Source organism: Hyaena hyaena, unplaced genomic scaffold (genome assembly GCF_003009895.1).
Source record: "Hyaena hyaena isolate Hyena2069 unplaced genomic scaffold, ASM300989v1 scaffold_15, whole genome shotgun sequence".
NCBI classification, from domain to species: Eukaryota; Metazoa; Chordata; class Mammalia; order Carnivora; family Hyaenidae; genus Hyaena; species Hyaena hyaena.
This window is the reverse complement of record NW_024080647.1, coordinates 5,555,044-5,569,960: the sequence shown is the minus strand read 5'-3', so window position 1 is coordinate 5,569,960 and position 14,917 is coordinate 5,555,044. Positions and strand designations below refer to the sequence as shown.

At 37.8% G+C, this 14,917-nt stretch overlaps 1 protein-coding gene across 8 annotated transcripts in view; it reads right to left on the bottom strand.

Annotated features, from left to right (window-relative positions):
- HERC1 (HECT and RLD domain containing E3 ubiquitin protein ligase family member 1) overlaps positions 1 to 14,917 on the bottom strand; it is a 191,209-nt gene that overhangs the window by 23,775 nt on the left and 152,517 nt on the right. For 7 of the 8 annotated variants that reach the window (XM_039219818.1, XM_039219846.1, XM_039219851.1 and 4 more), the window contains 11 exons: positions 14,455 to 14,711; positions 13,231 to 13,358; positions 11,745 to 11,872; positions 10,346 to 10,546; positions 8,558 to 8,688; positions 7,531 to 7,730; positions 6,766 to 6,871; positions 4,257 to 4,403; positions 3,800 to 3,901; positions 1,817 to 1,990; positions 25 to 318 (listed from right to left, as the gene is read on the bottom strand). In XM_039219818.1, the coding sequence (XP_039075749.1) occupies positions 25 to 318; positions 1,817 to 1,990; positions 3,800 to 3,901; positions 4,257 to 4,403; positions 6,766 to 6,871; positions 7,531 to 7,730; positions 8,558 to 8,688; positions 10,346 to 10,546; positions 11,745 to 11,872; positions 13,231 to 13,358; positions 14,455 to 14,711 (1,868 nt within the window). The remainder of the gene's footprint in view (positions 1 to 24; positions 319 to 1,816; positions 1,991 to 3,799; positions 3,902 to 4,256; positions 4,404 to 6,765; positions 6,872 to 7,530; positions 7,731 to 8,557; positions 8,689 to 10,345; positions 10,547 to 11,744; positions 11,873 to 13,230; positions 13,359 to 14,454; positions 14,712 to 14,917) is intronic. The other variant, XM_039219859.1, reaches the window with a different exon arrangement.

Sequence of the window (14,917 nt, the reverse complement as noted above, 5' to 3'; positions counted from 1 at the left end):
TACAGCAGCTAATATTATGCTTACCATTAGGAATATAAGTTCATCCTCTGGAACAGGCTCTAAATCAGGAACAGTAAAAGATTCTGGAAACTGTGCTCCATTGGTCAGGGCTTCAGCAGCTTTTATGGTGGTTGAGAAACATTCTAACCAGGCCCACTCATTTGGACTCCAAGATGCTGGGTCAGGGAGGCAGTTCTGGTGGTGTGGTGGCACTGGAGGGTTACATAACAGCTGATCCAGATGCAGTCCCACAGCAAGGGAAGCCAGACATTGCATGTAGGGGCTATGAACAAGCTGATCGCCACAAACCACATGAGGCTAAGAGGAAATATGAGAATGTTAAGTTGAAGAGTCCATACCAAATACTATAAATTAACCTATTAACTGAGCACCTGGATGGTTCAGTCCATTAAGTGTCTGACTCTTGATTTTGGCTCAGGTCACAATCTCACGGACGTGAGATCAAGCCCTGCATTGGGCTCCACACTGGGTGGGGAGCCTGCTTAAGATTTCTCTCTCTCCCTCTGCCCCTCCCTGGCTCACGCAGGCTCTCTTTCAAAAAACTAACCTACTGTATTCTAAAAACCTGTAATTGTATTTTTTAACTTTACTATTCTTTTACCTGAAACTAATACTAACCCATATGCCAACTAGAATTAAAGTAAAACTTAAAAAAAAGAACAAAAAGTTAACTGTTCTTTAAGATTTTTACTTTTAAATAATTTTAGATATACAGAGAGTTACAAGAGATAGTACAAGAATTCCTGTAAATTCTTCACTTAACTTCCTCTAATGTTAACATCTTATGTAAGCATGGTGCATTTATCAAAACTAAGAAATTAATACTGGTTACAATATTAACTAAACCACAGAACTTTATTTGGTTTTCCCACTAACACCCTTTTCTGCTTCAGGATCCAATCCAGTACATCTCACTGCATTTAGTAGTATATTTTCACTATATAGTTTTTCATAAAGTACAATAATAACAATAATGATAATAATAATGGTAAAGAAGCAAGTAACTAAACCATGGTGACCTGCTCCCTTTTCACGTTTCCTCCTTTACAAGAGAATCCTGGTAGCCATCAAAGGAGATCCCACTTCTGTGGCTTTCCCTAACCGTGGCAGAGCAATTCTGTGAGATACTGAGTAATTCAGAAAAGAAAACCTGGGCAAATGCATCAGTGAAGTTAATAGGGTACAGTAACAGTTGACTGTATTAATGTTGCTTAGCAAAAAAAGAAGGAAAAAATTCCAAAGAGCTCTGCCTCGGGGCAGCACACAGTGAGTACTGAGGGCTGGAAGACAGACGACACAGGATCACAGCCTAGGTTACAGGTCCAAATTCCTGTAGGACCCTACTCCCTTCAGCCTTAGTTCTTCTACTTAACTTTCTACATGGATTCAGCTGATAAACAGAACGGTCACTCCAACATCCATATCCACCCCACCTCCCAACTTCAGGATGGCAAAACCACACAAAAATAAATTTATGGGTCAGAAAAGATGATACTCTGAGGCACAGGTATTTTAAAAGTTTTGAAGTGAATAAGTAATCTGAAAAGAAATTATACCAACACTATACAAATTTGAGGGTTATTTAAAAACTTTTCTCCCACTAAAAGAAAGTAAAAGCAGGCTGAGGATTACTTAACAACTGTTTTAGGCATGACTTAACTTTATTTGATTCTACCAAACAGCCTCACTTATTTTCCTCAGACCTTATGCTCTTAAGGAATAAATATAAAGCTGTAATTCAAATGCCAGAGCAGCAGTCATCTATAGATCTGCAGCAGTGAATATAATCAGTTACCTTTTCATAGGCATACTGCTCCTGAAGCATCATGGGTAGCCGTTCCAGAAACGCTCTCATGCAGGGAGCCATGTTTAATCCCAGAATACCCTGCTGTTTCAGTGCTGTCCGACAGGTTGCTAAAACATGATTGGCGGCAGCCCATTCTGCTGTACAATTCACGACCAAAACATCCTGTTGGAAAACAAATATCATGCCACATGATATATCTGTTTAAGATCATTTTATTACCATGCATATCTGAAATCCCTCCAGTTATTCCACTAAACATATTTTCTCTTTGGACATTTTATGCTCTACCTTTAACGCCTATCAATTTCAAAACATCCTAAATTTTGTCTAAGTAAAATAAGTGAATAAGAACCATAAAATTTGTGACCTACCCTGGCTTTGTTGATTCTCTGTAAAGAGACAACATTAATTCTTTGCTATTTCATAGGACTTATAGGACAAGGTATCCAGTATACTTCCAAAGTCTGATATGACCACAGGGGCACCAGAGGAAAGACTACTGTCTGCTGAGGGACACATCTACAGGACAGGCAGCTCTGCTCTAAATGTGGCTCTATGATTTAACTACACAGGCCACTACTGCCTTGGCTCTGATTCTATATTTTACTATTCATACAGGTTTAGAGCTCAATTTTAATATCTTTTAACTACATAAAATAGAAACCAAAGCAGCTCATTGGCTTTATTCATTAAGGGTATGAAGAGTAAGACTGCAAGAGATAATGTCATATCTGACTTACTTCACAGCATGGGGCTAGTATGTATATATGTATATGTACTATATACATATACACATATGCAATATGTATTTTTAACTAGAATATTAAATTTGAAAGCCAAGATACATTTTGTCTACTTGAGTTAAATGTCTCTGGGGTGGTACTGTGGTCCTTCTTTTTAAAGAAAACTCTTTTGAGCCAATTTAGTGTTATCTCAAAAAGTCATGGCAGAAGTCAGAGTGGCTAAAATGAGCAAATCAGAGAACTCTAGATGCTGGTGAGGATGTGGAGAAACAGGAACCCTCCTACACTGTTGGTGGGAATGCAAACTGGTGCAGCCCCTCTGGAAAACAGTGTGGAGGTTCCTCAGGAAACTAACAATAGAACTTCCCTATGACCCAGCAATAGCACTGCTAGGAATTTACCCAAGGGATACAGAAATGCTGATGCACAGGAGCACATGTACCCCAATGTTCATAGCAGCACTCTCCACAATAACTAAAACACGGAAAGAGCCTAAGTGTCCATCAATGGACGAATGGATCAAGAAGATGTGGTTTATTTATACCATGGAATACTACCATGGCAATGAGAAACAATGAAATCTGGCCATGTGTAGCAACATGGATGGACCTTGAGGGTGTTATGCTTAGTGAAGTAAGTCAGGCAGAGAAGGACAAATATCAAATGTTTGCACGTATAGGAGGATTAGGAGGAACTTAACTGAGGACCATGGGGGAGAAGAAGGGGGGAAATGGTGGGGGAAAGGGAGAGAGGCAAACCATGAGAGACCCTTGAATGCTGAGAACAAACTGAGGACTGATGGATGTTCGGGGGGAGGGGGGAGAGGGGCATGGAGGAGGGCACTTGTGGGGATGAGCACTGGGTGTTATATAGAAACCAATTTGACAATAAACTATTTGTAAAAAATAAAAAAATAAAAATAAACTACAAAAAAAAAAAGGCATGGCAGAAAGTAAAAATCCACTTTATAACTTCCAGTGGAAATTAAGTCATTTGATAGTTAAGCGATTTAGCCAAAATCTAGGGTATAGTAGGAAGAGTACTAGATTATAAATCAGGAGGCCTGGGTTCTAGTTTCCTTCTTTCACAAAATAGTTATACTATCTTAGGCAAGTAACAATCCTTCTGGATAGGAGTTTTCTCCTCTGTAAAATAGGCTGCTTAGTCTATGATTTCTAAGGTACCTTATAGACTTAGCCCCTATGATTTTGTAGAATTTTAAAAGTACCTTTGATCTATTTGAACAAGCAGCTACCCCGACATCTGGAATCCATACTGTGGTCTGAATAGCTCCAGAGCCTATTACAACAGTTTGCAAGACAGAGCCATCCTAAAATGAAAGTAGTTATATCAATACACATGACTTAACCTGAGTCATTATTTACATTTTAAATTTATACTTTACATTCACAAAAACGTTTTAGAAAAAAATCTATATACTCCAGCAAAATTTAGCAACATCTAATTATATAGCTACTATCCAGTTTTCTGGGGCCTTTTCTAGATGACTTTAAAAATATATCAATGAGAAAAATTAAAGAGCAGAGAATTCTGAAAAGGAGTTTCTTCAGTACCCCAAGTATTAGAACACAAAATATTCCTAGGGTTGGTTGGGTTAATTTTTACCATATATAAAGTTAACATATAAATATTTCATAAGATAAAAATAATATCTATACTCTTACCCTTAAAGACCAAATGTTCATGAGCCCACCTAGTCCACCAGACACAAGGGCCAACCCATCAGAACTAAAGGCAACAGTCCGGACAGGGGTGATGTGTCCCCGCAGCTGATAAACACACTTGGCTCCGGCTGATTTCCTATATCCATCCTGCAATTAATTTTTATTTTTAACATATATCAAAATTAAAACAAATTTGTAGATTCAAGATTGATAATTCATTCCTGGAAATTTTACATTTCAGTTTAAAACTGGGGAAGAGGGAAGGACAGCTCTCTGTGAGGTTCAGCTTGAGAAAATAATAAAATAACACGGTTGGTTTCTCTGAAGCTGAGTTCATATTTTTTGACATACTTCTAAGTGAATTTCCTTTTCTTCAAACCAGCACAAATTACATTTCTAAGTTCCAATTATCCCTTTAGATACAGAAAAATCCTAACTTCTGCTTTTTAACAAGTGTTTTAACTTTTCAAAAAAAATTTTTTTTAATGTTTTTTTTTTTTATTTCTAGGAGAGAGAGAGACAGCGTGAGCAGGGGAGGGTCAGAGAGAGAGGGAGTCACAGACTGAAACAGGCTCCAGGCTCTGAGCTGGCAGTCAGCACAGAGCCCGACGCGGGGCTCGAACCCATGAACCGCGAGATCATGACCTAAGCGAAAGTCGGATGCTCAACCGACTAAGCCACCCAGGCGCCCTACAAGTGTTTTAACTTTTAAATTTAGCTTTATGTAATTTTCATTTTTAGCTCCTAAAATTCATGAATTGCACATGTTGGTTCTATATAAACAAGTTCTTTTTGTTGGTCAATGGTTCTGTTAAACGGTGTCTAATTTCATGTTTGCCTTGCATGTTTTAAGTTTTTGAAGTTTATTTATTTATTTGGTGAGCAAGAGAGAAAGAGAGGTGGAAGGGCAGAGAAAGAGGATATGAGTCAGGCTCTGCACTGTCAGTACGGAGCCCAATGCAGGGCTTGAACCCACAAACAGTGAAATTATCACCTGAGCTGAAATCAAGAGTCAGATGCTTAACTGACTGAGCCACACAGGTGCCCCTGCCTTGCATGTTTTAGAAGTGAAACAGGTAAGGCCTGTCCAAAGGGCTACTCTCTAGTATTTATCTTTAGAACTCCCACTTTCACTTCATTTTTATTAAAAAATTTTGTTTAAATGTTTATTATTTATTTTTGAGAGAGAGAGAGAGACAGTATAAGCAGGGGAGGGGCAGAGAGGGAGGGAGACACAGAATGAAGCAGGCTCCGGGCTCTGAACTGTCAGCACAGAGCCAGATGCAGGGCTTGAACTTACCAACTACAAGATCATGACCTGAGCTGAAGTCATACGCTTAACTGACTGAGCCACCCAGGTGCCCCTCCCACTTCGACTTCTAAGATATTTTCCTCCCATTAATGAACTATTTACCTCTCCCACTTCACCCCTTTCTCCCTTTCCTTAAGTTCCCTCTTTCTTCTAATTATAACAGAGTATATTACCAGATGTACTTATTTATCCAGATAGGACATAAGGCATATTTCTTCCAGGGATATTTGTATCATGAGCAAAAGAGAGAACAATGGAAGGTGCAAACCGTTAGCTGAGGGATGCCCTATGACCAGCCACCAAGTGTTTTAAAGAATTTTAAGTCAGGTGCCAGTGTTTAATATTGGGAGATTTTACTTCAAATACTGGGTTTTGGGCTTTTATCAGGAAAAAGAGAGATATTCTGGTAACAACAGTCTCATTTCTGGACAGTAGCTATCAGCTCTCTGGCCGCTGTGTCCTTTACAGGAAGCATGTGTGTTTCTAGGTTTTTTGTTTTTACCCTCTCCACACCAACTCCCAGCTTTGCGAGTTTATGCTGCTTGTTTAGATGGCCCTATAAGCATCTATCTGAATTTGTAAACTTTTTTAAAAATCATTTTTTAATGTTTACTTTTGGGAGAGAGAGATAGAGAATGTGAGCAAGGGAGGGGCAGAAAGAAATGAAGAGAGAGAATCCCAAGGAGACTTTGTGCTGTGCTGACAGAGTCCAGCGCAGGGCTTGAACTCACAAACCGAAATCATGACCTGAGCCAAAATCAAGACTCGGATTAAAACTGACTGAGCCACCTAGGCACTCCCTGTAACCTCCTTTTAAGTTAAAGGAATTATTCTTCTTAGGTGGAATTTTGGTATGAGTAGGAGATACTTTAGACAGGGATGCTCCTGTGGTGTTCCTATTTCACGCTACCAAAGACTAAGACTTCTCTATCTCTAGTACCAAATGTATCCATTTGCTATAATGATCACCACTCAATATGAATATCTTGCTTTAACAAGCAATCACACTGTCCTGACTTATAAAAAATAAGGCCAATTCAGAAAACACAAGTATGACAATTATTCATGTTTCCCTAATGGATCTTGTCCTTTAAGATACTGAGTAGTGAGTATCTCAGTAATCAAAGGATGATGACTTCGATAACACATACTATCTTTGGTTTCAGATAAGGTCTTCAAAAGCACCAGAACATTTACCTGGCAATTTGACTCCTGGTCCCACCATCCTTCTGAACTAGTCGCACTGGTCTGTGTGGTATCTTGTGGAATACGCCAAACACATACTAAGCCACTCTGACAGCCACTTAAAAATTAATCACATAAAACCAAAACATTTGAATATGCAGAAGTAAATATATTTTCAAACAGCAATCAATTAAAGACCTGATAAAACTGCTACAATTTTATTTTTATAATTATTTAAAAAAATTTTTTTTAATGTTTTATTTATTTCTAGGACAGAGAGAGAGAGAGAGAGACAGCGTGAGCAGGGGAGGGTCAGAGACAGAGGGAGTGACAGACTCTGAAAACAGGCTCCAGGCTCTGAGCTGGCAGTCAGCACAGAGCCCGACGCAGGGCTCGAACCCACAAACCGCGAGATCATGACCTAAGCGAAAGTCGGATGCTTAACCAAGCCACCCAGGCGCCCCGATTTTTATAATTATTTTTAATAGGTATATGCTATAAACTTTTACAAGAATTACAAGTAGAATCAATATTCTAGCAACATCACACCCAGATAAGGAGACTGAATTCCAAGTTCCACATTTTTCCTTATTTCTCTAAGGTAATCTTAGGAGATTATACATTATAAGAATAGTAACAGGCAATAAACTGTTTAAGACCATTGAAAGGCCATATTTACCGCAAGTAACAGTCCATAAGAATATAAAAATTAAGATACACACACACACACACACACACACACACACACACACACACACACACAAATTTGTTACATACGTAGCCATCAGTAAATGCAATTTGGATCCTTTTCCTGGGAGGCTGCACCAAGCGATGCCATTGACAATAGATGGATGGCAAAGTGAATGCAGACAGCGCCAGGATCCTGAAATAGGCCCCCAGAGTTTCACATTTTCTTCTTTGGCACATGTCATAAGAATATGACCTGTTGGGTCCCACTTCATACTAACAAGAGTATCCTTAAAATGACAGGGAGAGAAAAAAATTATAGTAAGCTTCCTTCATAGATATTTAAACTCAGTAATTTATGACCTATACTTCCATTATTCAATTATTTTGAAGTCAACATTTTATGCAAATAAGATACTGTTATATCATTCCCAACCACTAGACCAACATCCTATAACATAATCTCTATTATATACACTTGCTACAGTCAAAGCTCACTAAATGGTAGTTTAATGAATGAATTCTGAAATTCTGACTCAGAAGGAATATTTATTTTTCATTAGCATTTTAAAAAATCATTTTTGACTTGTAATCATTAGAATATGAAAAGGAAACTTAAAGAAAAGCATCTTTCATACCAGAATAGCAAACATTTTGAGAATCTAAGACATACTGAGTGTTTATATGGTTGTCCTCATTGTGTTCTTCAGACATTTTTATATTTTTATCCTTCTTCATACTTCCCAACTCCTGGCTTCATGCACTTATGTTACTTGCCTACATGGCCCTGGAACCATAAGAACTAGCAACCTCTTTTTAAGGTAAAGGAATCATTCTTCACAGATGGAAACTCTAGCATTTGACAGGGGGTGTTCCAAGGGTGCTCCTATTTCACTGTTTTGGTTTTACTTCTTTCTTGGCTTGATGGCTTTCTTACAGAGACTTTTCCATGTATATACATGGTCCAAAGACTTTGTGTAACAAGAGAATATTAAATCATAAGTGAATGATGTTAAAAAAGTAGTTAGAAAGTTAGAAAACTAGTATCAAGCAATACTATAGTAAAAAAAAAAAAAAAGAAAAAGAAAAAAGTAACCATCTGGGAAAGATGTTTTACCTTATGTGCATCAATTAGAACAATGCCTCCTTTCTCAAGTGGTTCCTTTGTTCCCAATAACAATTTTCCATCAAAATACCCTACTGCAAATGGTCTGTCTTCACTGAACCAGGCAATGCAAGTTACAGACACTAACATGATAAAAGTAAAAAAAACAAGTTTTAAATATAAGAGACTCATCTTTCATTGTCTAACTTAAAAGACAGATTTTTGCAACTAACATATGCTACCACAACCACTCCAAGTAAATTTCCAAACATCTCTTTGATGCATTTATTAGATAAAAGATAGGCTGAGAGCAGGGATTCTGTGTAACTTTAAAAGTATTATTTATAAGTGATGAGGACTACCTCATTTTTAACCTTTCACACTTTTCAGGTGATTACTGAAAAGTTAAATTCCCTGGCTGATTCTAAGTCAATGTACCAGGTTCCTTACTTTTAGACCAATCTACCAGGAAACTGAGAAATGAAATAACCCATCATAGAAAGAAAATTATCTGTCCCTTCTTTTGCTTGTTTAATATTCCCTACTCAGTGTGTTTCCATATTTTACAAAACATGTTCTAGCAATCTATAGTCATATTTGCATCTTTATGTACACATAACCCTGGAAAAGTACAAGAGAAGTAAGAAATAGTATTTATCTGTGGGAGTAGAATGGGGACATGGGAACTGAGTGGATGGGAAAAAGACTTTTCACTGCCTTTTTTTTTTCTTAAATAGTTTATTGTCAAGTTGGTTTCCATATAACACCCAGTGCTCATCCCAAGTGCCCTCCTCCATACCATCACCTCCCTCTCCCTCCCCCCACCCCCATCAGCCCTCAGTTTGTTCTCAGCATTCATAAGTCTCTCATGGTTTGCCTCCCTCCCTCTCCCCAACTATTTCTCCCCTTCTTCTCCCCCACAGCCCTCCATTAAGTTCCTCCTAATCCTCCTATATGTGCAAACAAATGGTATTTGTCCTTCTCTGCCTGACTGATTTCACTCAGCATAACACCCTCAAGTTCCATCCATGTTGCTACACATGGCCAGATTTCATTCTTTCTCATTGCCATGTAGTATTCCATTGTATAGATAAACCACATCTTCTTGATCCATTCGTCCATTGATGGACACTTAGGCTCTTTCCATGTTTTGACTGCCTATCTTTTTGAACTTTAAAAATTCTGAAACCCATGAAGGTGTTACGTATTAAAAACAAAAAACCCCAAATTTAAAAAAACACTTGTTCTATTCTGCTAACAGAGTGCCATGTAATCTGGGAACTGTGATCTGTGAAATACTCCACTCCCCAAAACAACTAACAAAACCAGATAGTAAGATGTCTGTGCATCCAAAGGAAACACAGTGAGAAAATAAATGAAAGGAGATGTTCTACTAACTCCTGTCATACCAGGAAATTCCCTCCTCCTCCTCCTCCCATTTCCTCAATTTCACTGGTTAACAATTTCATCTCTAATCAATGATTATAATTTTTTTCTCTTGGACACTCCTAACTTTCAAGGGAGACTGGCAGTCCCACTTGTTTCAGACACTTACACAAAGGATGAGTGACTAATATAGTACTATTAGATCTCATTTTGGCAGAGATGTGTGGTAGGTGTTGGGAGAGAAATATTTTTCAACATAGTAACTAACTAAAATGAAATACCAACTGGACAATTTAAAAAACAAAGTCAAAAGTATACTAACTCTGCATTTTTAAAAGTAAGTGCCAAAAAACTAAGTTTTTTGATTGGGGGGAATGAATACTTTCTTAATGAGACTCAAGTCTAGTCATTTACCATCCTTTCGATAGCAATGCTCCAATTCTCGACGGTGCATGGTGGTTACATCAACAACTTCTATCAGTCCTAGAGAGCCATCCATCCGTCCCACCAACAATAATTCTGGAGACTCTCCTGACCAGGCTGTAGCTGGACCCTCCTCCGGCCAAGCCAGGGCAGATACCCAATGAGGCTGAATATCTACTAATCCTTTTCCTCCTAAAGACAGAGAAAATGTTAACTACTTAATTTTTAAAAACAACAAGACAAAAATAAATATTACTTCATTATAATATTCACTCAAGGCAGTCCTCAATTTCATAATAGCCTACTCATGAATATAATTATAAGGCAGGGTCCTTCACTGATACACTACATATGATTATCAAATTAATAGGCTTATCTACAACTATGAATGGAACAAAAATGACAGCTTTATTTATTTTAAAGTTTATTTATTTCTGAGAGAGAGAATTGTGACAGAGTGTGAGTAGAGGAGGGGCAGAGAAAGAGGGAGACAGAATCCAAAGCAGGCTCCAGACTCTGAGCTATCAGCACAGAGCCCAATATGGGGCTCAAACACACGAACCACGGACCTGGGCTAAAGTTGGGACTCTTAACTGAGCCACCTAGATGCCCCAAAATGATAGCTTTATTAAAGATGGAGTAAAGGAGAGGCACCTAGGTGGCTCAATTAGTTGAGCATAGGACTTTGGCTCAGGTCATGATCTCATGTTTCATCAGGCTTGCTGTTGTCAATGCAGAGCCCGCTTGCAATCCTGTTCCTCGCCCTTGCTCAGGTCTCTCTTAAAATACAAACTTAAAAAAAAAAAAAAAAAAAGGAGGAAAGGAAAATATTCAGTGTAGAAATGTCAAACACTTAAGTCCTTTTCCTAATAATTATTGAAATCAAATTAACGTAAGAAACTTCCCTAGAGTTAAGGCTAGCTTTTCCTTCAAATATGTGAAACAACAACTTTTCTTCAAACATGGAAAAATAAACAAAATTATGGATAAGCCTAAGATTACAATAATAATTTTTACTTTCCAGAGACATACGAAAAATTGACAAGAGTTTGTACCTGTGAATTGGACAAGATTAACAGAAATATTTCAAGGATTCAAAAGAATGCATCACTGAAAATTCATAGCTCAAATCCTATTCTGAACACTTATAGTAGTATGTGAAAAGAATTTTTAGTTTACAACTACCAGGTTAGTCAAAACTCCTAGAAAGAAAAGTCAGAAAATAAGCACTTCCTCTTTAATTTAAACTATAATATGCACACATTTACACAGCTGATGAACGGACTGCGAGTTTCAAGGTGAAAGGAAGACACTGTTTGGACTCAGAAAGCTAAGAAAAAGGCTTTGGAAAGTACATTCAGTAATTTGCTAGTATTGGCATGACTCTTACCATTAACTTGCCAAATATTCACCATCTTTTCCAAGGCCCCCGCTAGATATTTGCCACTGATACTCCAGGAAACAGGTGAGAAACTTGGATCACTGGGTGACCCCAGGCTTTCCTCAGCATCTCCTTCTCTAAAATATAAAAGACACATATGGAATTCTAATCCTCATCATCCAAAAATATATAAAACTCCAAATCTTAAAATAAAGACTTCATATGGACTAGAGTAAATAATACAGATTCTTCATTTCAAAAGCTTAGCTAGAAGTATCTGACATCACATATTTCCTAGTGTTTGTCATGGCGTGAAAAATGTAGAATTATAGAAGAGTGATGCTTCAATTACCCAATTACTATAGTAATTTGTTAACAAAGACATTCTGATTCTGTATGGGTTGTACACCTGGTTATTATTCAGAGCAGTGATTCTTGTTTGTCTAATCTCTAGGGAAGCTCTCAGAAAAGAAATACCTATGCTAGCTATAAAACTATAAAGGCTATTACATTCTGCTACAGAAGAAATATCACTAATTCCTAAATAATCCTTAAAGAATAATGGAATATTAGCCCATTTTTTATAGAATTTAACATTTATAATGCTAGTATAGTAGGCCTTGATTTAATTCTGAGTAAGTCAAGATATTGTTAAAATTTTTATTTTCTTAATAACTATCCCAGAAATTTAAAAACACACACTGGAGATATAGTAAGACTATTCTTAAAAAAACCTGTAGGGGGCCTGGGTGGCTCAGTTGGTTGAGCATCAGACTCTGGATTTCAGCTCAGGTCATGATCCCATGGTGTGGGACTGAACCCCGCATTGGGTTCTGCGCTAATGTGGAGCCTGCTTAAGATCTTCTCTCTCAGGCACCTGGGGGGCTCAGTTGGTTAAGTGTCTGACTCTTGATTTCAGCTCAGGTCATGATCTCACAGCTCACAGGATCAAGCCCCATGCCCCATGCTGGGGTCTGTACTGACAGCTCAAAGCCTGCTTGGGATTCTCTTTTTTTCCCTCACTCTCTCCCCTTCCCTGCTTTCAAAATAAATAAACTTAATCTGGGCACCTGGGTGGCCCAGTCGGTTGAGCATCTAACTTTGGCTCAGATCATGATCTCCTCATTTGTGGGTTCAAGGCCCACATCGGGCTCTGTGCTGACACCTCAGAGCTTGAAGCCTGCTTCAGATTCTGTGTCTCCCTCTCTCTCTCTCTGCCCCTCCTCTGGCTTGGTCTCTGTCTCCCTCTCTTTCCCAAAAATAAATAAACATTTAAAAAATTAAAAAAAAAAAAAAAAAGATTCTTTCTCTCTCTCTGCCCCCTCCCTGGTTCTTGCTCGCTCTCTCTCTCTCTCTCTCTAAAAAATAAAATAATTAAAATTAAGAATAAAAATTGTAAAAACTTTTAATAACAATGTTAACACAACCAAGATGAAGCATGTTTAGGATTCTCTTATTTTAAATGTTGCACATGAGAACTGATGTTAGCACTCACAATCTGTTGAACACACAGGTTTGTTGCAGTGAATACTGCTTCTTAGTAACATTCCATACCCGGATGGTACCATCATTGCCACTTGTAGCCAAAAGTCCTTTTTTATTACACCAAACACAAGTCATCACCTAGAAAAGTTGAAAAGTCCAACAATTTTTCATTAAGTTTTTAATTTTAATTCTAGCATTGTTAACATACCACGTTATATTAATTTCAGGTGCACAATATAGTGATTCAACAATTCTATACATTACTCAGTGCTCATCATGATTAATGTACTCTTAATTCCCTTCACCTATTTCACTCATACTCCCACCCACCTCCCTTCTGGTAACCTTCTGTTCTCTATAGAGTTAAGAGTCTATTTTTGGCTTGTCTCTTTTTTATTCCTTTATTCATTTGACTTGTTTCTTAAAATTCCACATATAAGTGCAATCATGGTATTTATCTTTCTCTAATTTATTTCACTTGGCATTATATTCTCTAGCTCCAGCCATTTTGTTGCAAATGACATGACTTCATTCTGACAAAGTCCAACAATTTTGAACAAGTTTTGATTCAAATGATTCTGCCAGTCTATATCTATCAAATTAAAAAATAATCTACCAGGAAATTGTAAAAGAAAAATATTCATGTTATAACGTAACATACATGGTCTCACTCTTTCCTAATTGGCTGGTAAACATACATCTATTTGTATGGCTTTAAAGTACTAGGCCCAAACTCATTTGAGTTATTAGAGACCTGTTAGAATCTTTACTAAACATGTTTATTGAATTCAGTAAAGCAGAAGTATTTCAACATATTTTCTACAAAATAAACAACATAGACTAAGAAGTGACTTTTAAATTGGTAATAATAGAAGTCAGTCTTCATTTCCTAAACTGCCCCTGTCAATGCTCAGGAGTCTTTAAGTTAGATTAACATAGTGAGGACAATTTCTTTTCCTCTTGCATATATAAGCCCTCATCTTTCGAGAGGTAATTCTTTGGTTTTCTTCTCATCCCCTTATTTGATTTTTCTATCTGTACACCATTATGTCAACCCAACATACAGAGAAAGAAAAGCTGGTAACTAGTAGACAAATACTGGCAATTGTGTATGTGTGCATGATGCAGAAAGAGACAGAGGCACTAAGATCTAAACTTTGAGCTCTTGGAATAGGGCAGAAACTATTTTATCTTACATGAGGTGATTAGCACACTTAGGGCTCAAAATACATACTCTGTTTTGATGAGCCTCCAACTTGATAAAGGAGCATTTCCTGAGATCTCCTCCCATATCAGCAAGTGTTTGGGGAGTAGTTTGGTTGTCGCGGTCATGTGCAGCAAGAGTGCGCACAAGCTGTTGAGCAGCCCATTGCCTATGCTGTGAGGACAGCCTGGAGGAGAGGCAGCAGGCTGCCAGGGCATTAGCCAGCTCCAGAGGGCCTACAGCAGAAGGATCATAGGAAGGATGGGCATACAATTGGGCAGTTAAACCTGCTTAAACAAAACAATGAAATGATGCCCAGTTAAGAGCTGATGGTGGTAAACAAAAAAAAAAAGGGTTAACCCATATCTTTTAAGAATTAGCACTTTTGCAAATAATCGTTTCACTAAGATAGGCATACAAGGTATAAATCATCAGTAGTCATCAATTATCTCATATCACATTCTCTATCTGATTCATTGCAAATCTGATTCAT